At 45.7% G+C, this 25,005-nt stretch overlaps 7 protein-coding genes across 7 annotated transcripts; 3 read left to right on the top strand and 4 right to left on the bottom strand.

Moving 5' to 3' along the window:
• Nucleotides 1-995: 995 nt before the first annotated feature.
• Nucleotides 996-1,667, bottom strand: DSM5745_03574 (uncharacterized protein; the record flags this gene model as incomplete). The annotated part of the gene is made up of 1 exon (XM_026745590.1): nucleotides 996-1,667. The coding sequence occupies one exon, from the start codon at nucleotides 1,665-1,667 to the stop codon at nucleotides 996-998; it is 672 nt and encodes a 223-aa protein (XP_026606456.1).
• Nucleotides 1,668-9,726: 8,059 nt separating this feature from the next.
• Nucleotides 9,727-11,079, bottom strand: DSM5745_03573 (uncharacterized protein; the record flags this gene model as incomplete). Its single annotated transcript, XM_026745589.1, has 1 exon — nucleotides 9,727-11,079. One exon carries the CDS (start codon nucleotides 11,077-11,079, stop codon nucleotides 9,727-9,729), a length of 1,353 nt encoding a protein of 450 aa, XP_026606455.1.
• Nucleotides 11,080-11,255: 176 nt separating this feature from the next.
• DSM5745_03572 (putative cell wall organization protein/glutathione transferase (Gto3)) lies at nucleotides 11,256-12,397 on the bottom strand (the record flags this gene model as incomplete). The annotated part of the gene is made up of 3 exons (XM_026745588.1): nucleotides 11,256-11,417; nucleotides 11,471-11,935; nucleotides 12,020-12,397. 3 exons carry the CDS (start codon nucleotides 12,395-12,397, stop codon nucleotides 11,256-11,258), a joined length of 1,005 nt encoding a protein of 334 aa, XP_026606454.1.
• Nucleotides 12,398-14,148: 1,751 nt separating this feature from the next.
• On the bottom strand, nucleotides 14,149-15,141 carry DSM5745_03571 (uncharacterized protein; the record flags this gene model as incomplete). Its single annotated transcript, XM_026745587.1, has 1 exon — nucleotides 14,149-15,141. One exon carries the CDS (start codon nucleotides 15,139-15,141, stop codon nucleotides 14,149-14,151), a length of 993 nt encoding a protein of 330 aa, XP_026606453.1.
• A 3,597-nt stretch (nucleotides 15,142-18,738) lies between these two features.
• Nucleotides 18,739-19,424, top strand: DSM5745_03570 (uncharacterized protein; the record flags this gene model as incomplete). Its single annotated transcript, XM_026745586.1, has 2 exons — nucleotides 18,739-18,915; nucleotides 18,954-19,424. 2 exons carry the CDS (start codon nucleotides 18,739-18,741, stop codon nucleotides 19,422-19,424), a joined length of 648 nt encoding a protein of 215 aa, XP_026606452.1.
• Nucleotides 19,425-21,812: 2,388 nt separating this feature from the next.
• On the top strand, nucleotides 21,813-22,995 carry DSM5745_03569 (alpha/beta hydrolase; the record flags this gene model as incomplete). Its single annotated transcript, XM_026745585.1, has 3 exons — nucleotides 21,813-21,966; nucleotides 22,012-22,780; nucleotides 22,833-22,995. 3 exons carry the CDS (start codon nucleotides 21,813-21,815, stop codon nucleotides 22,993-22,995), a joined length of 1,086 nt encoding a protein of 361 aa, XP_026606451.1.
• Nucleotides 22,996-23,270: 275 nt separating this feature from the next.
• DSM5745_03568 (uncharacterized protein) lies at nucleotides 23,271-24,591 on the top strand (the record flags this gene model as incomplete). The annotated part of the gene is made up of 3 exons (XM_026745584.1): nucleotides 23,271-23,294; nucleotides 23,356-23,591; nucleotides 23,646-24,591. The coding sequence occupies 3 exons, from the start codon at nucleotides 23,271-23,273 to the stop codon at nucleotides 24,589-24,591; spliced, it is 1,206 nt and encodes a 401-aa protein (XP_026606450.1).
• Between the last annotated feature and the right edge of the window lie 414 nt (nucleotides 24,592-25,005).

Below are 25,005 nucleotides of genomic sequence, written 5' to 3'. Positions count from 1 at the left end.
GGGTACGTACCTTGGTATATAGGTGAGTATTTGCTTGTGTGTGTTGGGTAGTTGCACTTGGACTTGACCAGGTGCAATAGATGGATGGGATATGATGGTAAGGGTTATGGGGGAAGTGGCTACTATATAATGCAATACTCCTTTGATCAAGTATGAAAGGCTACATATTGTCTTTGTTGCTCTGTTGATACAAAGGTTTTCCACATTGTCATGGCATTTTCAGTGGGGAGACAAAGGTTCGTTCTTCGTTATGTATTCTTTCCAATAATGCAACTATCCGAACAATACCTAATCATCTTTTACCTCCCGTCCCCTTATTAGCCAACAAAGTGCATGGCATTGTTGATAATGAGCTGCGAGTTGCATTTAATGTTCAATGAGATTCATTGTCAAGAATAAGCGCTTCCAGTTGACTATTGGCACTTTTGTCTGTAACTGAATCCTGTTTCACTGTCAGCCCTCATTCTCCTCAGCATAGGCCAACCATGCCGAAAGCGACGGGCTTGTCAGAATATCGCTTGCCCTAAGTCTGCCCTTTAGATGTTCAACGCCCTTAATCTATAAGAGCCGCAGGGCTATGGCACCGGCAGAAAGGCCATCTGATACTATTCGCCTTGATAAATATGTATTCTTTGGCCATTCAACATCATCTTGCTTCTTAACACATTCTGCACGGCAGTATTCTACTTTCCACCACCTAAACTTTACCTCAAATTTAAAAACATACAGATGTTCAACCGGGAACCGGCACCTCCTGATAAACCATTATATCCTAGTAAACATATTTACTAAGCTAGGTAATCTTGCATCGTCCGCTGTAGCCGTGGCCCTTTAACTCCAAAGTATAGCAGTACTTTATTTGTACAAGGTGTATTGCCCATATCGTGAACCACTACTATAACATTATTCAAAAGAGCAACTCCAGTTCAATAAAACCAAAACATCTAACAAAGACAAACATACAAAGAGCCCTACCCCTTAGACTCTAGAGGCACTTAATCGAGATTCCACACCCCACTCCCCGTATACCCCTTCAACCACCCCTGAATCCTATGCACCTTCTCAATAGCAGCCGTATACCCCAACTCCTCCTCCAACCTCACCCACTCCCCTTCACCAATCCTCCTCACCGGCCCCTCAAACACACAAACCTGAACCCGCGCCCGAAACCTCTCCGCCGTCCCCTTACCCACCAACCCACCACGCTCCAGCTCCTCCAAGAGAGCAACAACATACTGCTGGCAATGGCGCGGCTTGACCTTCCTATGCGCGTTCCAAACCTTCAGCTCATCGTCCGCGGAGATCGTCGCCAGTTTCTCCGTGATTGGCATGTACTGGCTGTCAATGCGCTTGTTCATATGGACCGTGGGGATCATTACGGAGGGGGGATACTTATACTTGTTGAGGTCGGGGCCGCGGCTTACAACGATGTGGAAGCGCTTGCCGCGGGGGGCGCCCTGTTCGCAGAGCAGGAGGGCCCAGTGCTCCGGGCAGTTCTTGCGGTTGGACATGGCGATGTAGAGGTCGAGTCCTGGTTCAGGAGCGTTGGGTGCGGTTTTCGTCTTCGTTTCTGTCGGGATGGCTGGGGGTGCGTGGCGCTGGACTACCTGGCTCAGCATGGTTTTGAATAGGTCGTAGTTTTCGTAGTTTTCGTCGGATGAGGACATGGTTGCGGATGTTGGGATGAAATGGGCGGATTGATTGAATAACCTTAAAGAGCTGCTTGAACGGAGGGTTCCGTGTGCTGTAAGGATGGGATCGAGTGTCATGACTATTGCAGGAAGGTATGTATATATACCTTCATCTTTTATTATCAAAGACCAGATAATGTCTGACTTTGTCCTCCATAATAAACTAGAGTACTATGGTAGGGTAGATAATATGGCTTTGTTACCAGAGACAAAGACCTTTTATTTTATCAGTCTAACAAACCATTGTTTCACATACACTGTGAGTACAAAGCTCGTTTGTGTATAATGCAATGTCTTTCTTAGTTCCATACACTATTCCTCTACGCGTTCAAATGTAAGTACACAGGTTGACCACCATAGCAGTCTCTATACAGGAACAACCTTGGAAAGCAGTCGGGAGGGCTCTTCCAATCGCGCCAGCATTGTACCATAGTGTACTATGGTAATCTAGACACCAGTGGACTGGTGATGCGACAGGCGCGTCCTACAACCATTCGTTCTTCGCGTTCTCTGCATTATGAGTTTCCATTGGAGTTTGAAACGGCGTGAATAGATAGCTTCTATTTACAGGCTTCAAATGTTCGTAGTCCTAACTTCCAGGTTTAGATCACAGGGCAGCTGCATAGCTAGAGCAACAATCAGCCCACAACAACTTTTGAGACTCAAAATAATCAATTATCAGTCCAAGGATAGTACACCGCACTCTTACCCCTGAGGAGGTTGTGGGTATGTATAGATTTTAGATTTAAGAACAACCTGCGGCGTCCCTAGCCTACCCTAGCTTTCTTACCTAGGTATAGTTGCAGCTCTTCGGGATCTATTAACCTTTTATATTGCTTGTTGAGAGAATGTGGCCCTGGGTAGTAGTTCCATCCCAACACTTAAGAGCATGACGTGTACCATACCCTATCTATGTAAGGCACAAAAGAAAAGTAAAGTGAGAGGCATTCGGAAAGAACAAAACAGAAGCGCTTAACTACTGTGAATCAGCAACAAACACTGAGATACCACGCCATCCTGAGTTGAAGCAACATTCCGGTAATATATCTGATATGGCAGGGATTGGTGTTTCTTCTTCGCTGAGGTGCTATACTGCCAAAGTTCTAGCGCTTCAATTATTGCCATTTTACTCAGTTGTTTACTACATGGTAACATCGATGCAATTTCTTCAAGAACAGATTATCATTCAAAACTCAAATACTAAGTTGCAGGGTTCAAAAAGCGATAGCAAGTGTGTCAGCCATCCAAAGAGTGACAATCTAGAGCATTAGCGAATAGCACAGTCTAGGTCCTCTAGATAAAGGACAGTAAATAAAGGCAATGCAGCAAAGTTAAGGAGTGGTGTGCTCTCAGCACCTAGTACTTTCTCCTCTTCCCACCAGGGGGCTTACCCCCGGGTGATCTGCCCATTCCGAGACTGGACTGCCTCCTCCGTTTCGAATTTTCCTTTGACGGAGACCTAAACGGAGTCCGTGCCGAGAAGCCAGGCGAAGAATCCCTTGACGAAGACCAAAACATGGAAGGCCTTGACGGAGGCCTCACCGAAGGTCCAGGGCAATTTGGCCTTGACGGGGGCCGGGACTTTGACAGAGACCTAAACGTGGGATGCCTCCAAGGTCCAGGCGAAGGAGACCTTGATCGTGACCTAGACGAATACCTAAACATGGAAGGCCTCGAGGGAGTCTTGGGCGATTTCCTCAACGTTGGCCTAGGCAAATCCCTGAATAAAATAAAGACCTCGGCCATATAAAACCCTGACTTGCTCCTGCCTGGAACCGGGCCTCAAGAGGTTCCCTAGACCTAGACCACGGGAAGAAGGTCCAGGACTGGGGCTACGTCTGCGCTCCCTTGAACGCCAGCTAATCAGGATGTCCTCATCGCGGCAGTACAAAATAGCTTTGTTTTGTTGCCTCACGGTCTCGATGTGAAACCATTGATGGGTTATATGGATGTGGACTTGGGGAAGAAAGAAAGAGTAACCCTTGCTATAATCGCTATGTTGAGTGTGAATCAGGAGAATCTACTGCTTATGCTTGGAGATTGACCTGATGAGAGAATCTGGATTGGCACCCTTGCGTTAGAAAGGCATTGCCTACGCCTTAGCTGCAAATATAGTGATCCTGTGAGTGGAATATAAAGAGGCAGGAACATTCCCGGCCAAATCCACGAGGCTGAACAACGACTGGATACTTTGTTACTCTTATTTCAGTTCACCAGTAACCCAGTAGCCAGGGCATGTGTAATGATCGGACGGATCAGGAGAATGATTATTCGCGGTAGATCTAATAGGCTTCGCGTCTACATAAGCTGTTATCACTGAGGAAAGGAATGATGAGCCATGAAGTGAATGAATTGACTGACTAACTATCTAAGCTAGGTGGCTACGAAACATAAAGATATTCGGGAGCGTTAAGCACCCGGGTCACGTGACCACGGGCAGTGATTTTTAACACCCCCCTTGCCCGGGGCAGTAAATAAATAAGGCTATCCTAGTTTTTTAAAGCGGTAGTATAAAGTTGTTTTATAGTATAGTAAGGTGTTTTATGCCGATTATTTAAATAAAACACTAATAGGCTATTTTTTTAAGCAGCTTTATAAGTCTGTTAGCGGCCTGCTTTATTATTAGTATATATAAAAATTTAATATTTTTATTTAATATTTCCTGGTAAAAAAAATAATAGTAAATATTAATATACTTAAATTAAGCATGGTATTTAAAATTTTTAAACATAGTAATTACTCCCTAGTTATTAGCATAAATAATTATAGGCCTAGAAAAATATACACGCGTAGAATCTAGGTGTTTAATATCTAGCTTAGTAAAAAGTAATTAAATTTAAATAAGTTCCTAAGTTATAAATACCTACGCGATATACTTTAATTTAATAAAAAAAAGTGCCATACTAAGCTAATGCTTTAATACCCAAGAAATTAGATTATTAGTAAGTTTAAAAACATATTTAAATATTAAAGTTCCCTTTATTAAATAAGGGCCAGCCTAGTTAACGTTAATATAGCCTTATAAGCCACCTCTGTTAAATAAGTAGTATAAAGTAAGAAAAAAAGTAATACATAAATAGTAATATACACACTTAATAGTAATTAAGTATTTTTAACTTAAATTACGCGCGTACTTTATAATTTTAAAAACTATGTAGGTAATATTAGGGCGCGTATAAACTATAAGCTAAATTAAGTATTTTATTATAACTTAATAAAGCGCTATATTATTTATAAAGGCCTAGCTATTATAATTTTTAAGAACCTTTTTCTTATAAAACAGCGTGGGAAAAGGCTTGTAGTTCTCTAAGCTAAAGCACTTAAAAATCTTAAAAATATAGGAGTGTTATAACAGGAATATTTTATTTTTATTTATACTAAATAAAATATTAACGCCTAAGTAATCTTTAACTTAGCTATTATTTATTACTTTAAAAAGTTTTAAAAACTCCTGCTTAAAAGCTTTATACTAAATGTTATTTTAAAAAAATATAAAAATATTATTAATATATACAAGAACGTACAGGCTATTTTTAATAAATATTAAATAATTTACGTGCAGGTGTTTAAATCCCAAAGAAATAAAAGTTTTAAAAAAAAAAATATACTATTTTTTAAGTAACTACTTAAGGCCGTATATTATTTTTAATAAAAGGCTATATTTACTAGCTTACTTATAACCATTAAAAAGGTTAATATAAATTACCTTTTTAAGTTTTATATAAAAAAATACAGTAATAATATCCTAGGAGTATAATTGCTAACTAAAAAGTATTATAAATATAATAAATACCTTAAAAAATATAGGCTTTGCTATTATAGTGTATACTTTATAAAAATCCTTGCTATAATATTACTTAAAGCCTTTTATAACTAGGCATGCTTTATAAGTACTATTATGCTTAAGTTTAAAAACCTAGCAAGTTAGTAATAGCTTTATATTTTTTTTTTTATTAATAACGTGCCAGGTGCTATTTTAAAGCAGCAAGCATATTTTTTTATAACACGCTTTATACTAAAGCTTTGTATTTTTATAATTAAGCGCCTTTTTATATATTTAAGGTTTAAACTTAAATAAATTAGGATCTTTAAATAGCATAGCTTTATTAAAAAATTTAGATATAGTAGTAATAATTAAAGTGTTAATTTAGTATTAAATTTACTATATAATCTTATTAGTAATTACTAGGGGCACTGTAGCAAGAAAAGTAAGGAATTTATTCTTTATTTTAAGATTAATACTAAAGAACTAAATACTATTTATATTTAGTACTTTTTTAAAACACTAAAATAGCTTTATAATATGTGTAAAGCGTTTAAAGGGCTTGAAACTATAAATCTTAGCTATAATATAATACTTATGTTTAATAAAAGTTAGATTATATATATCTCCTTTATTAAGAATGTCCTCTATTATAAGAAAAGGTGGATATTAGGAATCTAAAAAAAAGCAAGCATTATTAAGATTATTTTTAGTAGTAATTAAAGGTAAAATACTTATTACTTTATACTTCTTTATTTAAGCAGGGATTTTTTTTTAAAGTTATAAGCACTTTCCTAAACTATAGGCGGAGCCTTTATAGGCGTTTTAGCAGGTATTTATATAGGAATTTAAGGTATAAATAAAGCTAACTAAGGCTGCGGTCTATTTAAATAATTATGTAGTTATAAAAACTTTACAGGTATATATTTAGCCTTTTTAGCACTATTAATTTATTTATACTAATGTGTTAAGGCGTTAAGATTATATAAGGTAATTACTTAAGGTAACTTAGTATTATTAATTTTTTTAAAGATAATATCGCGCATGTACTTAATCTTCTTTATTTTAATATTATAAACTTTATAAAAAAAGTCTAAATAATTAATAAAGCAGCCTTTAGCCATGTAAGAATCTAGTTTTATTTAATACTTTTTTTTAAAAATAAAATACTAGTATTTATAACCTAAAGCACGCTATTTTAAGGTATTAGGTTATTTGCTAGTAAGAGCTTTATAAGGTAATATTTTTATATAATTATTAAAAATATAATTTTAAAAAAACGCAATTATAAGAATAAGATACCCCTAAAAATATTTAAAAGTTTAATATACTATTATAACTGCTATAAGCAGCTTTATAAGGTAATAATTCTTAATTTTAAAAATATTATTAAGCTAAGGATTATACGCAGGCGCTGGGTTTTATATTTTACCTTTATTTTAAAAATATTTAGCAAGTGCAACATGCTTTTTAGTGTTATTACTATAAACATGCTTTATATTAATATTATACTAGGTTTTAAGATAGTTCTTTAGGAAAATATACTTTTTTAGCAATTTATTTTTATTATAAAGTAAAAACACCTAGTAAAAACAGGTTACATTATTTATAAATATTATAAAATAGTGTTTTTTATTATATCCGCGTATAAAGATTAGTTTATAAATATTAAGATAAATAAAATCTCCGGGTTTTATACAGATCTCGCGGCAATTTCCTAGTAAAAAATAATATTTTTTACTTATTAGGCATGGCTTATAAAAATACTTAAGGCTGCCCTTTTTAAGCTTTAGGCCTTTAATATTTTAAGCAGTTTAATATATTTTTTGCTTGCTCGCGTGGGCCAAGTAATAATATGTTAATTTAATAAAAATTAGCTTTAAATTTACTTTAAAATTAATATTAAAAAATAACTTTGTTGCAGCAGTAAGCAAGCTATTAACCTTTAGTATATTTATAAGCTTTATAAAAAATTAACTAGTTATGTAAAAATAATAGTAATTATTTAAAATTATAGTATACCCTTTAGCCTTACTATTTTATAAAAGGAATTTATTATTTTTATTTAAAAGTATTTGCGCGCCCGCCTTAGCAAGCTAGTATATTAAAATAAAATTATAAGCTAGCGCAGGTGCCAGCTAGATATTTTTTAAAGTAAAAGTTTTAATATATATTATTAAGTTTAAAAGTGTAAGATTAATTATAACATTATTATATTTTTTAGTAAAAAAAAAAGCGCCTATAGCGGTTTTTACCTTAATAATATAGGTTATAAAAAATATAAAATTATAGTAAAAAGGAGTTATATAATATAATAAACCTAAGTTAAGTATTTAAAAATAAAGATTTTTTTTTACCGTGCTATTATAGGCCGCTATATAATATTTTATATTAATATGGTTAAAAAAAAATAGTAAATTATTATTTACTAATAGTAGCTGGCGTTGCTAAGGAGCGCCTTGCTATTATTATTACTATTAGTAAAGGCACTAATTATACGTGTTGCTTTAAACCTTGTTAGCTTAACTATTATATAGTTATTAACTAGTATAATAAGCTCCGGAGGGATTCCAGGAGTTGTTATATTTATATAAGTTATATTTATTATATTTATTGTATTTATTAAACCCCCCTCGGCCGCGGCCTTTAAATGCGCCGGGAGAACTGTGGCTATAATAGCCTTCACGGCCTTATTTACAAGGGCTAGGAGTATGGGATGCTTACAAGCCGCGAGAACTAGTTTGCTTTATTAATTAATACTTAAAAGGGAAGTAATTGCCCAGGGCGCCGTGATAATAATACTAAATAAAGTTAATATTTTTTATAAGCAAATTATTTTTAAAGATCTTGTTAATAATTAACTTCTTTTTATTTTTATTTTTATTTTTTTTATTTATTATATTTATAAATAGCATGTTAAAAGTTACTTTAAATAACTTTTTTTTTATTTAGCAACGCTGCGCGTACTACAAGAAGAAAATATATACCTTTTTTATTTTATAAACTATTAAATTATAAAATATCTTTAGCTAAGTAATCCAAGCTTTATAAAACTTTATATTTTAAATTATAGTAAAAAAAAGATAAACCTTTATTTAAAAGGGTAACTTAAGTTCTTAATACCTTAGTTTAGTAATAGCATTTTTTTATTTATTTAACTAAATAGTTTTATTTTACATATTTATAAGTTTTATTATAAAAAGCTTATTTTAAATATTATAAGCTGCTGCGTGGCCGCAAGGCTTGTAAAAGGCCTTAAGTAAGTTAAAAGCCTTTTTTAAATTATATATAGTATAAAAGTTTGCCTAAATAGCTAAAGTATAAATATTTTAAAAAATTATAAGCGCTGTAAACCTTTTTTTATTATATTTCTTTATTTTTTTATTATACGTGTTTTTTAATTCCTTATTACGTGTAATAATTTTCTTGCGTAGGTGTTTAATTTTTACTACAGGGATATTAATATTATTATTAAGTTTTACTTTTTTATAATAAGTTTTTATAATAAATTTATTATCTTGTAAGTTATAAAGGTCTAGTTTTGCAGGTATTAGGTAATTACCTTAAAAAACCTATTAAAGGGAGGAGTTAAAGCCTTGCAGTCCAATTTTTAGTAATTTTATTTATTAAAAATAGTTTTTTTTATTAAGCTTAATAATTAAGTTAGCAATTTTTGCCTTGTTAGTAATAGTAAAGAAGCCTTTTATTATGGTGTTAACGCTTGAAGTGTTAAACTTAAAGGTAAAGGTAGGTAAAAATTTTTCACGCGGAATAATACGGTTACTAGGGCTAGCCTAGTGGTTATAGTTTGCGTATTTATAAATAAAAAAAAGGAGTAATAAAACCTAGGCAGAGCAAGGGCTTATAACCTAAGGAAAGGAATGATGAGCCATGAAGTGAATGAATTAACTAACTGACTATCTAAGCTAGGTGGCTATGAAACATGAAGATATTTGGGAGCGCCAAGCACCCGGGTCACGTGACCACGGGCAGTGATCCTCGACAATCACAGTGGGAAATCACGGTACCTATCTAGGTCGGTGCAAGAGTCCAGTGCTATAGTACCTACTAACTTGACCATATGATGTTGGTTGAGGCTTGCTTCACTAGCTAAATGACACCTTGTTTGTGCTCTTCTCCTAAAGCCCTTTGAAGGAAGCCATCGTTTAATTTCCTCGCTCATCAAGTACAATCACCTCTCCCTCCCATGTCCTCCACCATCCTGGGGCAATCTCCATGCCCACCTGCATACCCAGCTCCATCCTCGACCTGTCAAGACAACCTCAAAGACGCACCCAGCCACGCCGCAAACCCCCCAAAATGCCTATCCCCCTTAACCCCCTTCTGCTCGCAATACACCAGCAACGCGCGGTCTCGCTCCGCCGCACTCGACCCCGTAGCAGCAAGCACCTTGGCCAGGTCCACAGGACACAGATACGGCGGCTGCCGCGCGTCTTCCGGTAGCGAGGCACTACCTTGCATGATGCAGGCGTAGTAAACGCAGTGGTCTAGTCCGAAGCAGTGGCAGAGCTCGTGGGATACGGTGCGGAGGGTGCGGTAGAGCCATAGGCTTGACAAGGTATTACGTCCATTATCCTGTCCCTCTTCTCGATGGTTGAATGCAGCAATGGCAGCTTCAAGCGGGCCATTGCGCTTTTCTGGCACCTTTGGCTTCGGAGTCCTGGTTCTGGCTCTCTTCGTTTTCGGCCCATCATCATTCTCCCTACAAACACCCTCAACATACTCCGCACAATGAGCCCCCGGCCACGCATGCGCCCCCTCGACGCCAAGTGCCTCGTCAAGTAGCGGGTTATACCGCGCCGTCGAAACAACAGCCACACGAGACCCGCCGTACGCACGCCCGCAGACGAAGAGGTCGTCGTCGTCCTCGTACAGATCGTAGTGGGTAAGCATGCACAGGGCGTATGCGTCGCTGGGGAGAATGGCAATGGCCACATCTAGCAGATCATCCAGGTTAAGTTGGTGCGTGTACAGTCCATCCGAAGCTGGACACGGACGGGCGCGGATGCGGATTTCTTCGTCCGTGGGCGTGGAGAGAGCGATATAGGATTCCTTCGCTTTCTTCGACTTTCTGCTCTTTGAGCCGGACTCTGTCCATGGAACGAATTTCCATTTTGAAGCTGCAGGCTTAAGTTCTTTTACCGGCAGGCCGTGGAAGAAGGCGGAGAGGTACGGGGTTATGGCCTCCATCGCTGGTTTTGCGGGATTTTCTTCGGCTCTTGGACTTGAAACGTTGGGAATAGTCCAGCTTTCTATCTCTTTGACGGACTTGTCAATGCCAGGTGGGCCGATAATGTAGACGGTCTTTCGCTTTGCCGTGACGGCGTTCCGCTCCTCCTCGTCGTACCACTCCTGGAATGATTGGGGAGGGTACTCTGGGTCGAGGGCGAGATCATCACCAGGTAATACTAGCGGTGCCGGGAAGTTCTCATTATCTGTTCTTGTGGCTGGTGCTGGGATGTTGGGTAGAGATGGCTTGGTTGCGGATTGGCAGTCTTTCAGGGATGGCTGGGTGTAGTTGATTTGGGAGGCGTAAGGGGAGGGAGAGTATGTTAGAGATTGGTGGCTGCATGTTTTCTGCTGGGAGACATTCTTAGGTGGCATTTTCGATTGTTCTTACTGCATTCAGTGGTTTTCGAGATTGTTGTTGAAGGGAAGTTGAGTGAGGCTGAGGCTGGGCTGTTGACGCCTGATAAGAGTGTGGCCTTGCTTTTCAGGCAGCTATTCTTATAGCATCCTATACTCCAGCCGTAAAATCCTCCATATATCGAGGTCGGATCCTATTCATTTTTCAACCCCTTCTCAAATTCCAGTACCTCCGGGTGTTCCACCCCTCCCACCTTCAGCTTCGCCCATTCCTGCTCAACGCCCTCCTCGACATCCGGGTACGGGCCAAGCGGCGTGATCGCCTTTGGATTGATATCGTAGTGGCTCTTCGTATACTGCACTGATCAGCTGTCATCGTCCTATAAGTACTAAAGGGCCAATAGCATACATTCTCCTTAATGTGCTTAAAATCCGTACTCTCCCGCGCAGCAGGAACATCCCAGTACATGCCCTTGAGCCAATTACTCAAGACCGGATAGTCATGCCTAATCGTGCCCAGATTGCACTTGAAGTGCTGGACATACACCGTGTCAAATCGTACGAGCGTTGCATACACGGTGACGTCTATCTCTGTCATTTCGGAACCCAGGATGAAGGGCCCGCCGTTGGCGTAGACGAGCTTCTCGAGTTTGTTGAGCGCCCCAAAGACGGGAACCACGTTCTTGTTGTATGTTTCCTGGTCAGGCGCAAAGCCGGCTTTGTATACGCCCGTGCACAGATGCGGGTTGATCCAGGCGTGCAGGCTGTCGATTTTGGATTTCAGGTGGTCTGGGTACAGGCTTATTGATGCGAGCTTTGGTGGAATGAGGTCATTGAATGCGCTCGGCAGCCAGCGAAGGAGCTCGAGGCTTTCCTGTCTTGATCATTAGTACAATCTTTACCCACTAACCCTATAAGTTGCAGAGTGAGTGTGGCTAGTAGGTCGCACATTACAAACCGCCGTCTCCGTCTTAGTATCCCACAGCAGCGGCACCGAGTACCTTCCCTTGTACTCGGTATCGGCCCTGAAGTAAATCTTGTGCAGGTAGTCCTCGCCATGGAGCTTATCGACCGTGGCGCCGGGGTACTCGTCGTTGGACGCCGGGAAACGCCAGCCCGGCCACCCCTTGGCGTCGCCCTTGGGGTAGGGCATCACGACGCTGACATTGATGAGATCCGTTAGGCCCTTTAGGTGCCGGACGAAGTTTGCGCGGTGCGCGAACGGGCAGAAGAGGCCGATGTACAGGTGGTAGCGGGCTGGCTCGGCGGGGAAGGAGGCTGGGATGGAGCCGTGCCAGCCGTCGGCGGTGCCGGGGTTGTGGATCGGCTTCGACATTTGGATGAGGGGATGAGTGATGGGAAAGAGGGGAAGTTGGAATTGGTGATGGGATTTATGCTGGGACGGTTGGAAGATGGCATCGGATGGACTGATGTCATCTGCTGGTGCCCCGCAGTGCTGAGTGCTCTATGTCTCAGTCCCTTGCAGACAGGATCTAGTGACAATGTCCATGAACTTCGAGGTATCCTACTTGTTATACCACAACCCAGCATCTGGCAGAGAAACATCTCATGGTGCCTAAGCGAATCACGCCTCCTGGGCATGACGCGCATACTTCATTGGAAGCCACCCTGCACTTGTAGTCCCTTTGATCATGATCCCGATATTTCCACAGACGAAACAAGATCTTCCCCGTGAACCGGTTTAGTTCTGGATGCGTATCCAGGGAATCTGAATGCTCCAGGGGAAAGTAGACGTGATCAAATCCAAACCGGGTGGCAACATCGTCGTCCCTTCAGAGCTTATCCGTGAATCTCCTTTCCGGGTATTCTTGTAGAAGCCATCAAGGGTCCCCTGGTTTACCACGGTGATGCAAAACCCCAGAATCCCCTCGCGCATTTGCGCGAGTTGTTTTCCAGATCCCGCCTGTTGACTGAACCGAATAGCGCTTTCTCAGAATTGGAATAACATCGGAAGATGTCGTCTCATTAGCGTTTTCGTACCAGGGAAAGAACGCACTCGCGTTTGGATCGAACGAACAGATAACCCGTTGCTCCGGAGTTGAGAAGTAACAGTATATGACCCGGTCCAGTGCGCTTTACGCTTTCTGCATTGTTGAGTTGGCGCCAAGTTGCATCCATCCGCGAACACCCAAGCTGCTTCATACAGCTGGACCGTAGACTTTAAGTGGTGAGAACAGCCGTTGTTTGAGCCAGTGACTGGAGTGGCTGGATTTCAAGAGCCAGAACCAAGTCAGTTGAGTCACAGCTAGCAGGTCAAGTTCGCTCTTTCTTTCTCCATTTGCATGACACGTACCACTCGCGACGTGACGAGAGGCTTGAGTGATGAAATACCTCTTCGGCCAGTCAAGAGAACGCCATTTAAGAGATGTTGGCTAGTAGATGGAGGGATGGATGTTGCTCCCGAAAAGATTCCGTTCTTGAAAAGCCATGTCGGTAAAGATGAACCTATCTCCAGTGGCGAGCAGGCTTGACTTTAATTCATCGCAAATTTGCAAGGAGAGAAATTGTGAGGTTGACAATTGAATTTTGTTCGACCTATGACATGATGTAAACGAATGACGACCCAGCGTGGAGATCTGATCCTTGAAGTCGTCAGGAACCTATATATACGTATGTGTGCGACATCAGGCGCAAAATGCGCGGCGTTCTTGGAGAAACGGAATGCATTATTTATGCTGATGTGTGCTCAGATCAGGCCAGGCAGTTGATGAATTAAGTCTAAGTCTAGAATAGATATAGCGCCATTGTAAGTGCTGGTATGGATATATATCGTGTGCTCGTAGATGCATGAATCAATCAGAAGGGTATATATAAGGTATAAAGGCAGTGCTGCTGCACATTGTATAGTTCAATGGCGTCCGCGCATAAAAGAGCGCTTGCGTTGCAATGCGGGTATATCCGCCCTATCGGTGGATGTATTGATGTCCATATGTGGGTATATGATCCGCGAGGATGGGCCTCAATCGGTTGTTTGATGATCATTGGCGTCGCAGTGAGCTCGGCGTCGCCGAGCGGCGTGATCACCGATTGGTGGGGAGGTTGGTGGTCTGATTATAGAGTGGCAAATCATGGAGGTCTTGAAAGCGCAGAAGAGAGAGAGATTGGCCGGCGCCGGTCTGACAAACTGAAGCTGTCGACGGACGCGCCCCATGGGTACTGTTGCGTCCGGTCACGGTCACTCCGCTGAGCAGGCGCAGCATGCGTGACATCGCCAACTATATTATCCGGGTTGACGAACGCCGGGAACGAATCCTGCTCTGTAGAGCTCGTATCTTGTCGGCTGGGCTGGACGAGCTCGACGAGCTTTCGGAGAACACCGCACTCGAGTTTCAGTTTGATGCTGTAAACGGCTGCCTTCAGGGTCGTTTGCAGATACCACATGCCGAGATATTCGAGGACGAGGAGGCAGACGTCCATTACGATGATGATCAAGTTGATAGCGAGGAGCTCGTACAGGACGCGCGTGCGGCGGGGATTCTTTTCTGGCCGCAAGCGGAGAAGCTTCGCCGTTTCCCAGATGTAGATTGACGAGATGAGGATTTCCTGCGCGCAAAACCAGGCAACCTGCATTCGCTCCATAACATTGTACCCCATGACTATCGGCCGGGTGCGGACGTAGATTGTAGAAAACGTGAGGACGGTAGTCGGGATGAGGAGGATGATCGCGTCAATGATGATGAGCCAAAGGACGAAGCGGAGGAGTTTGCGATTCTGGACAACCAGGTGCAGTCGCGACCAGAGAACAACCGATTGACCGGGGACCATGAAGTAGAAGCCGAAGGTAGATATTGCGACGCCCAGCCATCGCGGGCCGACATCGAAAAATTCCAGCAGGTATCCGACGGAGTGCGGGATGACTCCCAGCACGCCGGATAAGAGCATCGTCCAGAAGTAGAGGCCATAGTAGCGTTGGAAGGTGAAGAGGATGAGGATGACGAGTTCGACGGCGTTGTAGATGGCCAGCGAGATGAAGGTAACGACGACGATCTTGACGGAGGTGTTGTTCCCTTTGTACCCTCCAATGAGTCCATCGGGGGGCACGGTGAGGTCAGTCCCCATGGCGAAACTGGTGAATGAGAGCGGCTGTTCAATTGCGAGATCTTGAGCTGGATGTCGGCGCCATCATCACGTCCGGGCAGGAAGCATGCGCTTCGCCTGCATTCTGGAAGAAGGTGTAGAAATGTATGCCGCGCAGCAGTCGGGACCCCGTCGGAGGCTGAATAGGAGTTTAAACAGGCAGAATCTCACCGCGTGGCGAACCTTGGAACGGGATGCTTGATTTTGAGGTTTTCCCACGCTTTCCAGGTGGCGAGGGCGGGCCTTTTCTCTCTCCCCTTCCCCGGAAGTGGCGGGACCGAAAGTTGGAGTCAGAGACCCGTCGAGGGGGCGTGGCGGGCAGGGAAGGGGCAGCAGCGAGTGGCACGGACAATTGGCCAGTCGGCGACGACAGTCAAGAGCGAGGAATCAGCAGGTCGACTCGAAAGAGAGAATTGAGAATGAGAATTGGAAGGCGACTGCAGGTGTCTGGGCTCCTTACGTAATGCCCGGGGAAACGGAAATTAAAGCTTGGGGAAGCCGCTCTAACCGGATCAGGCCAAGCGCATCGCACATGTCACGTGTGCCACGAGGGCGCACCATCCACGATCCACCACATCGACCCATCTCCATCTAGGCATCTCTTGATCTCTCGGACACGGGCTTTCATCGGACTTTTGAGGCTGGCATGCCGATATCCAAGCAGATCATCTACCGAGTCGTCGATGATTCTCGTGGTTGACATCCAGCCTGTCACAAGACTGCTTCCGATACCGTCTGACTGGCTTCGGCGCGAGCTTTCGATCCATCCACCTCCGCTTGCCCCATTTAATCCCGGGACCGGGGTGCTTTGGGGTCTGGGCTGGGCTGCCTTGTGACTAGCCGTGCATGGATCCGGGCGCAACCTCTTTCTTTCGGTCTAGATCATGCGGTGCATGCTGATACAGGGTATGCTTCGGCGTCTTGGCTAGAAAGAGACATACGCCAACTTGAGGCGGTGGAGCCTGATTCGGTCTGCGCATTCAGCTCTCTGTGAGCTGCGTACAATCTTCAGCCGCCCACTGCTGTCTCACTCTGGCCTCCGGGGGTTATGAGCCAACCGAGAATTTTACGGTCCAGCGAAGAATACCAGGGGTTGGGAGAAGAAGGATCAGGATCAACAGGGGAAGACTGCCCAGGACAGCTAGTAAGCAGTGTTTGTGTACTCTGAGTTGACAGCATTTTTGCGTTGGGTACCTGTAGGTATCTCTGGCGTAGCCCAGAAGGTCCACCGCATCTAAAGTCGTATCAGTTTCCTTCTGTATAATGCTCGTGACAGCCGAGAGATCTGATATCCATCTAGATATTAGCATATTTGGTATAGGACATGTCCGCTCCAGCAGCAGGCTGCTCGGTTCGTGCACAACGACTGGGATGGGGACATCAAGTACTCCCAGAGCAAAAAGCGTTCCTCGCGATCCTCGGCCAGGAGCAAAGGGATTCAAGTCGTAACTGGGATTTGCCTGCTTCATAATTTTCCAGATCATTGGAGAAAAAGACAAACGAAGACGCAAGGATAATCTCGGACTAATCCAACTCGTTGGCAAAGCCCGCAGGGCTTGACCGCTGGCCATCCGGAATCGAGCATTGTTGCTCCTAACCAAGGTAAGAGTACTTGGGTAAACATCCCAGCGCTGCATCAGGATGGGCAGGACGAAGTGCTAGCTGCGTATGACGGATGCATCCTCGCGGGGCTGCACAGGGACTGCTGCAGCGTCGGTCATCGGCACCAACGTCAGTTTCAATTCATGGGGGCGGAAAATCAGCAAACGCATGCGATGGAAACGATGACCCGGTCAATGTCTGATGGGACAATTCTCGAGAAACACTGCAGCACACAGAACCAAACTGGGGGAAGAGTATCGGCCAGGACGAGCCGTGCTCTGTTGCCTTAGCTAACATGGCAGGCGGTTCCAATTGGGATTATCCATATCGGCCTCACACCCCTTCTCATCCAACATCTCACTGGACTCCTCTATCCAACCATACCAAGCTATTCCCTATTCGCACCAACCTCGGTCTTACCTATTAAGCATACGTCGTCAGCCTCACTTTCAACACGTAGAAGCCCTCCATTAGGCTAAGTTGACTTGGTCTTGGGACCGGTTCGCAGTTTCTCCCATCAATCTTTGATGGATTCCATAGTCGATCCTGCTCACCACTTCGGTAGGGATATATCCCTCTTTCCCCGCGATGGCTTCTCGAGGACAACCCATCCCATACTTCCTCCATTGAAATCCAAAGGCAGAACTGGTGAGGACCATCACTGCGGCCTCTAGTTACCCCCCCCCCCCAGTGGCAAAAGAAGCCTGCAAATAGAGAAGGAAAGCGTGGCGTTGGCCTGCTAGCAGTGACTCCCATCTCGTACTGGTTCTACCGGTGGCTCCAGTAGATTCGCTGATTGGAGTTATGGCTATGCTTGTTGCTTCAGGCTTGCAGCTGACGCTTTGCCGTCGTTATGGGAGTATCTCGAACATTTGTGGATGCCTTCATCAATCCTTTTAGCCACGGTTCTGCCCGATTCCTCAGGCTTCCAATCAACAAAGGACCACTGGCCTTCTACGCAGCGTCGGTCTTTTCACTCCGCAACGAAGAAAAGAAGGAAGGGAAAAGAGACGAAAGAAAAAGCATGAAAAGTAAAATGTAAATAAAAAAATCAAAAAAAAATCCATCCTGTTGGTATCAACAGGAGAAACAAATACTCGGGGCTTTATCACCAAAGGTCCATTCGTACAACTACAAAATCAGTTGAGGACTCGCTGTATCTATCAAGGGGGAAATGTAGGGTAAGCTTCAGAATGATTCTTGACAAACACACTACCGTATCCATCCATCTGACACTACGCTGTACATGCAAGTAAGGGCCAGCCGTACCTCAAACTTCCACTTTGCTGGACTTCTCCCGGAAGACTGGGGTCCTTTCTAGTTGTTCATCACTCCTCTGCGTCGGTTTACTGCCACGACTAACATTGGCGGCACCAAACACCAACGCGAGAATTACTGACCACGTTCTTTGGCATGGCCGACTTTGAGTCTCGAGGTTCGACCTCTCGTTTCTTTAGTACAAAACGCCACCAGCACCACACGATTTGTTTCGAGGACAAAGAGTCGGCTATCATGGCAACCAGTAGTGTGTGTCTGCGTTGACAGGGCTCTTGTCGTCGCCTGACAGGGCTTCTGCTAGAACAGGAAGTGACGGTTGCTATAAAGACATGGTACCCTGCCGATAGGTAAGGCATCCTGTGTGGAAGGCTAAAGGTCAGTACCCTGTACGGCGAGCCTCTTCCAGGAAGTGCCCTGTCGACCAGGATTCACTCGCGGACAATGGCTGAAGAAAGATCGCAGAGGTAGAGAGCCTGGGAATATGAGAAGAGGTGTAGGTACAAGACCTGTGTATACCTAGGTTCGTCCCTGTCTCATCCGTGCTCTCTCTCTCTCTCTCTCTCTCTCTCTCTCTCTCTCGTCATCGTCTCACAGCGATTCAGCTTCTCGGTCTTCTTGACCTACAGCAATCATCCCGTTCAAACTCACCAAGCCTTCGACCCAATTTCATCCTGCAGCCTCAAAGGCAACACCGGCCCCATGCCGCTTGACATTACCAAGGCCACGGCGGTCAACAGGCGCCGCCCAGGCTCGTCAATCGAGGACGAACGTGGAAACGAAGCAATCGAGAAGCAGAATGCTGAGATCCGCCAAAGAAGGCCAGGCTGCATCATCTACGCCGTGTCTCAGGGGGTCCTCGATGATTTCTACGCGTCTGTCCGGGAGATAGGGTAACAAATCAAATGTGGCGGAAGGAGGAGGACAAGGGGCCCAACCGCTTTGGCTATGACGACATTTATTTCCCACTGGATATTTCCGTCAATGTGCGCGAGCCTCTAAAGCAGTTTCAGGGGAAGATATGGTTCGATCCCTTGAAGTATCCATTTCATGATATCAGGGAGGGCCCGAAGGGTGAAGCCATTGCCACGGCAGTCAATAAGGGCGATCCAAAGTCCCAACTTGGAAGTAACAAGACCGAAAGAACACCAGGTTACAAGATCATCGCCAGGAACCAGAAGCTGCTCGATGGCTGGTACGAGACTTGCCGCAAACTGGGAAAGCAGATCTGGAGGGAAGAGGAGGACAAAGGCATGAATCGCTTTGGATACGATGGTGTCTACTTCGATGTGCTACAAGGCTCCCTCGATGACAAGCAGCTCAGTGATTTCACGCACCACATGATCATCCAACCTCTGAAGTCTGCGAGCCATGATCAGCAGGAGTAGGGCGAGGAAGATGCAGTTTAATCTCTCGGTCGATCGAGGCAAGCCGGTAGGGTGAAACCCGGTCAGGAAAGGACGAGAGGACGAGAGACGGCATAGCGCCTTTGCCAAAGGACGCTTTAACACTCATGGGTTAGCATCAACAGTGGGTTTCTAGGAGTTTTTGGTTTTTGGATCATGTTTTCTTTGTTTTGTTCTCGCACTTCGGTCGCTCTTGCGAATTGGCCGTCTCTGTTGACCAGAAATGCAAAAAAAAGGAAAAGAAACAAGAAACAAGAAACAAGAAAAAAAGATCAGAACAAAAGGGACGAAATAAAGAAGTAAAAAACATGAAAAAACGGGAGTTACAAATGAAATTATAAAAAGAATGCTCCTGTTCTTGTTAAACAAGGACAGTACTGCACGATGCTCCCCAGTAAAGGTACGCCTGTACAGCTTCCATATCAGTTGTAGGATGCACTCGGGTAGTTGTAAGGTTCGGCGGAAAGCTGGTTATGCAGTGGACTACCTGACTCGATGTTATACCGGCATAGAACTACCGTAGTCGAGCCGTCTTCATCTCTCCATCTTGCTGCGCCCAGTTGCGCATCACTCATTTACAAGGCGAACAACCGTCGGGTGCTTTTCGGTCCAAGAAGCGTTTTCCACACGGATGAACCTCCTTAGACAAGCCCAACGGACCAGGGAGGCGAAGTCTCCAGCGCTCATCGCGTGTTGCGCAATCTTGCGAATGCGGGCTCAGGTCGATCGTGATGTCCATTTTGTATTCATGGACTGAGTATTCGTCTATGCTAACGCTCGCGGACAGCTGGAGAGGTATACATACGCCTCTCTTATTCTGGTATCCGGGTAGATCGCTGTCCCCGGTGATCTTCCACTAGGCTCTCTGATCTTCGTTTGATCCTTGGGATACTCGACGCCGCCAGCCATGCTCTGTCGATTTGTTCCACTCTTTCAAAGGGGAACAACGCCTTGCCTTGAGTCATTGCGGTGCCTAGAAAGAGTGATACCTCATTGTTCTCCGCCGTTCGCATTATGTCCGTTTTCTGTCACGACTTCAGAGTGAATGGAAGGCCTCTGGGCTTTGTTCTATCACTGACTCCGTCACTCCGAGGATCTTTGTCTTTTTCACTGCCTCGCGTCTACAAATACCGTCAACTCAACTCCAGTCAACTCTCCCTCCTCATTGCCCTTTGATCCACAGTCCTCGAGTATCCCACCGGCTTTGCGTCCATATCACGCAGCATACGCTCTTCTTGACGGCATCCTTCCACGGCCTACCGCTGCACTTCACATGTCCACTCCCGCACCAACTCTCACCTCCATGACCATCCAGTCTCCGAAGATGTCAAACAGCACCAGCCTATTTGAGGAGGCGTTGGCACTGAACTGCAGCACAATATAGCCAGTTAACCCGCAGGGGTTTATAATCAGGGCGACAAGTCAAAAAATGATTGACGACTGGTTTGCAGCCACACGGACCTTGACGAATTAGGTCTGGCGAAAGGAGGATGACTCTCCGAACACCTTCTACTACAGGGAAGAGCACTTCCCTGTCGAGCTCTCGACCATCGCACATCCACAACTGAAATCTTTCGAGGCGCAAATATGGTTCGTCAAACTATAGACGCCCGAAAAAGCAAATATTTGATGCGAAAGGGCTGCGCAGGGTCTGTCTGAGGTCCAGTGATTGCGCATTTGAGATGGAGCAGGGGCGTCTCTTCTCTTTTCTCTACGGTTGATGCAGCGAATCGAACGGCGTATGGTGTTTTCAGTGAGGGCATTTTATGCGTTGTGTACCGGCAACGGCGTTTGGGATTCAGGATACCCAGATCAAGTACTGAAGGACTCTGTCATAATTGCGTTGTGTTATTTTCCTTCTTTTTTCTTTCTCATGGGTTATTATACCAATATCGCTGTATCTAGATTGGGCTTTGTCGAGTCTCGCTCACGCTTACATTAGCATGGTAGTCAAATCATTGACTCACGCGCACTTGGTGATATTCAATGTACTCCACACCGGCCGCTCTTCCTGTAATACATAGTACATAATATCGTTCGCTTTGTAAAATGATGGGGCTGCGCTTGAATGACATGGGACTAGGTACTCGTCGGCCACTAAAGGTTGGAAGGTAGGTAGCCGATGTATGCCCGGTATGGTATGGTAGTCAAGACAGAACCGGTGCACAGTCAAGCAAGACAGATCGTACTGCATCCCACTCTCAGCAATGTGTTACTCCTGTCCGACCAGATCCGAGGGGTGATTGCGGGGTATACTCTGGGTCCACTCGGTCTATATAATCGCTTATCTTCCTCATGCCGAGCCGAGACTCACTTTCCTCCTTGCGATAGCTCTGGACGCAACAAGATAACCTCTACACTCATACTGCAATGGACTTCTCCGAGTACACCGGTCCTAGCGATGAGTGGATTGCCCTCGAGCGCAATCTGCCCACCGATGTCGCTGATCTCAACCCCAACCAGCTCAAGGACACCGTCAACAAATCCCGCGAGGACGCCGCAGCCCGTGAGATGATCGAGCAGGGTACGTTCATCTAACTCTCTGGCACGCAGTAACTGACAATCGCAGGCCTCTCCGCCAAAGTGACACTGCGCGACCACTCCATCCCCACCCGCGACGGCAGCACCCTCGAAGCACGCAGTTACAGACCAGCAGGCGTAAACCCTTCTCAGCCCCTACCCATCTACATCCACCTGCATGGCGGCGGCTTCATCTTCGGCACATTAGCATCCGAGGACGCAACCTGCGCGCGAATCGTCGCCTCCCTAGCCGAGCAAAACACGCCCGCCGTCGTCGTAAACGTCAACTACCGCCACACCCCAGAGCACGCCTACCCAACGGCCTGGAACGACGCCGAAGACGCCTTCCACTGGGTGCACGAGCACCTATCCGAGATCGGCGGCGACGGCGAGCGTCTCGTGCTAGGCGGGATCTCCGCGGGCGCATGGCTAACGGCCTCGACGACGCTCTCGCAAGCGACAGCCAGCAACAAAGATCTTGCTGCGCGCCCCAAGATCAAGGGACAAGTCCTGATGGTTCCCCCGCTTACGCATCCGGACTGCTATGCGCCGCAGATGGCGCAGATCCAGGACCCGAGCGTGTCGAGTTACGTGCAGAACCGCGATGCGCCGGTGCTGCCGTTTGCGAAAATGCGGCTGTTTACGGCGTTGCTTAAGGTTCAAGGTGGGAAGGAGGTCGAGGGTGATCTGAGGTTGAATCCTGGGAATGCGAAGGATGAGGATGTGAGGGGGTTGCCGCCGGCGACGTTTGGGGTTGCAGGATTAGATGTCCTTAGGGATGAGGGATTGTTGTATGCAAAGCTGCTTGCTGAGAATGGGTATGTCTACGGTCCAAATCTGTTGCTATGGTGCTAACGATGTGCTTCGTAGGGTCCCCACGCAAACGAATGTTTTCAAGGGCGTGCCGCATGGGTTCAGGCGGTATGGGGATCGGTTGTCTGTGAGCAAGAAGTGGGATGAAGTTATAGTCGAGGGCATCAAGTGGGCATTGAGTGATCCTGTGCCGGGACCGTTTGAGATCCATGCCTTCTGAGCTGTATTGCAAGTGTACATAGTTCCCAAATAGGAAGGCCCTGACGTATGTGTGTGCCTCATCTTTCAGGCACGCAACTCCACTCAAGCTCCAGTGAATTCCGCACCGTCACCTCTACACCACCTCTCCTTCTCCATCGTCACTCTTTTCCTCTCTATTCTTATTCCATCCCTCGGGACTCGTACCAGGTCCCTCTCTATCTCTCTATACACCCGAAATGACCTAGCATCGTCTCTCTTTCGCCCGCAACTCTCCCTAGCAGCTCCTAACACGTCATGGTGTCCCTTTGGCCGTTCAAGGTGAGCAAGCCACCCTCGCCCCGCAAAACTCACTTCAAGAAGCTAAATTGCTATCGCACAGGGAGAAGACAACTCCCCGGCCGGCTTCGAAAAAACCCTATCCACTCTCTCCGCAAAAATCACTCAGTCCACCACCCGTCTTGATCTACACCGCCAGCATGCCCGCCGCTTCAAAGCCCTCTGGACCCTCTACACCACCTTCATCTACCTCCTCTACTCGATAATCCTCGCGCTCGTTTTGGGATGGGAAAACTGGGGTGTGAAGGAATACGCCGCGATCCTCGGGGGACCGGTGATGTATGTTTGACGTTGTCCGACCTGTTGCTGCCTGGCGATCACTGACAAACGCAGTATCTACGTAGTCCGCGCCGGAGGCACAATGTACTTCGAATACCGGATCAACAACACCCAGCGATACCTCGACAGTCTCCAGAAGCAGCGCGACGAGACGATCGAAAAGCTCAAGGTCGCGACGAAATACAACTCCACCCAGCAGCTATTAGAAAAGTACGCTGGTGACTCGCCGAAACCGGGACGCTCGAAAGGCGGCGACCAGAAATCGAGGCCGGAGAATAAACGCAAGCCTTCTGGACAACAGCAGCAGCGACCGCCGCAACCACAGGTCCAGCGAACGGGCATCCCTCCTCCCCCCACCGCGAATATCCGCCGCCCAGCCCCGCCTCCACCAGAGCAGCCGCCATCCCCATACCCCCCACAGCAAAGCCAACAACCTCCTCGCAATCCCCCGCCGTCCGGATTAAACGAGCCCGGCTTCGCCCCTAATGCCTTCCCCACGCAGCAGTACATTGAACATTCCCGCTGGTACGACCGCCTCCTCGACGTCCTTCTCGGCGAAGACGAAACACAGCCGAAGAACCGTATCGTCTTGATCTGCGCCGCGTGCCGGCTCGTCAACGGCCAAGCACCACCAGGCATGAAGTCCCTCGAAGAACTCGGCCGCTGGAGATGCGGCGGCTGCGGCGCATGGAACGGCGAAGAAAGCGCAGCTCGAAAAGTCCTAGCAGATATCAAAGCCGAGTCCGGGCCCGCGTCGGAGCCGTCAGATGACGAGCCCGACATTGAGCACCGCCTTTCCGCGTCCACAAGTGACGGCGCTTCTGACGGCGTGATCGTTACAAAGGAGGAGGATGACCAGGGCCAAGGACGGGACGTGGAAGTCGAATCGCGGAGTAGTTCGGGATCCGCAGCAGAGACACCCGCGGAGGATGATAAGCCGGCGGCGACGGTCAGGACAAGATCGCAGCGTGCAACGCAGCGGCGCGGGCGGAAGGGGTAGTCGTCGACGGGCGAAAACGAAGTCGTTTCTCTTCTTCCTTCACTTTTCTCTTTGGTTTTCCCTCTCACATTGCATGTTGCATATGGCTCTAGCGGTTTTTTTTTTTTTTTCTCTTTTTTTGCTTTTCTTTGTGGCTACTCAGTTATTGTGAGCTTTTCAATGCGCACGGATGATTTCACATTTACTGGGACTGCTATCCTTTAGGAAGACGTAAATAAAGGTAGTGCAGCCCAAGTCGGCATTTAATCCCCTGTAGGATCATATATTGCCTGCTAGAGGTCCTTGTCCATTCATCATTCCATATCAACGGATGACAAAACCCAACCCATGCTTACAACATTTACACAACTGCATCGAGGCCTTTTCGCGAAGCCCATGGGTGCTTACATATATAGATATCCACGACCGGACTCA

The sequence above is a fragment of the Aspergillus mulundensis genome (genome assembly GCF_003369625.1).
Source record: "Aspergillus mulundensis strain DSM 5745 chromosome Unknown scaffold_2, whole genome shotgun sequence".
In the NCBI taxonomy this organism is placed as follows: Eukaryota; Fungi; Ascomycota; class Eurotiomycetes; order Eurotiales; family Aspergillaceae; genus Aspergillus; species Aspergillus mulundensis.
This window is presented reverse-complemented; position numbering and strand designations above follow the sequence as displayed.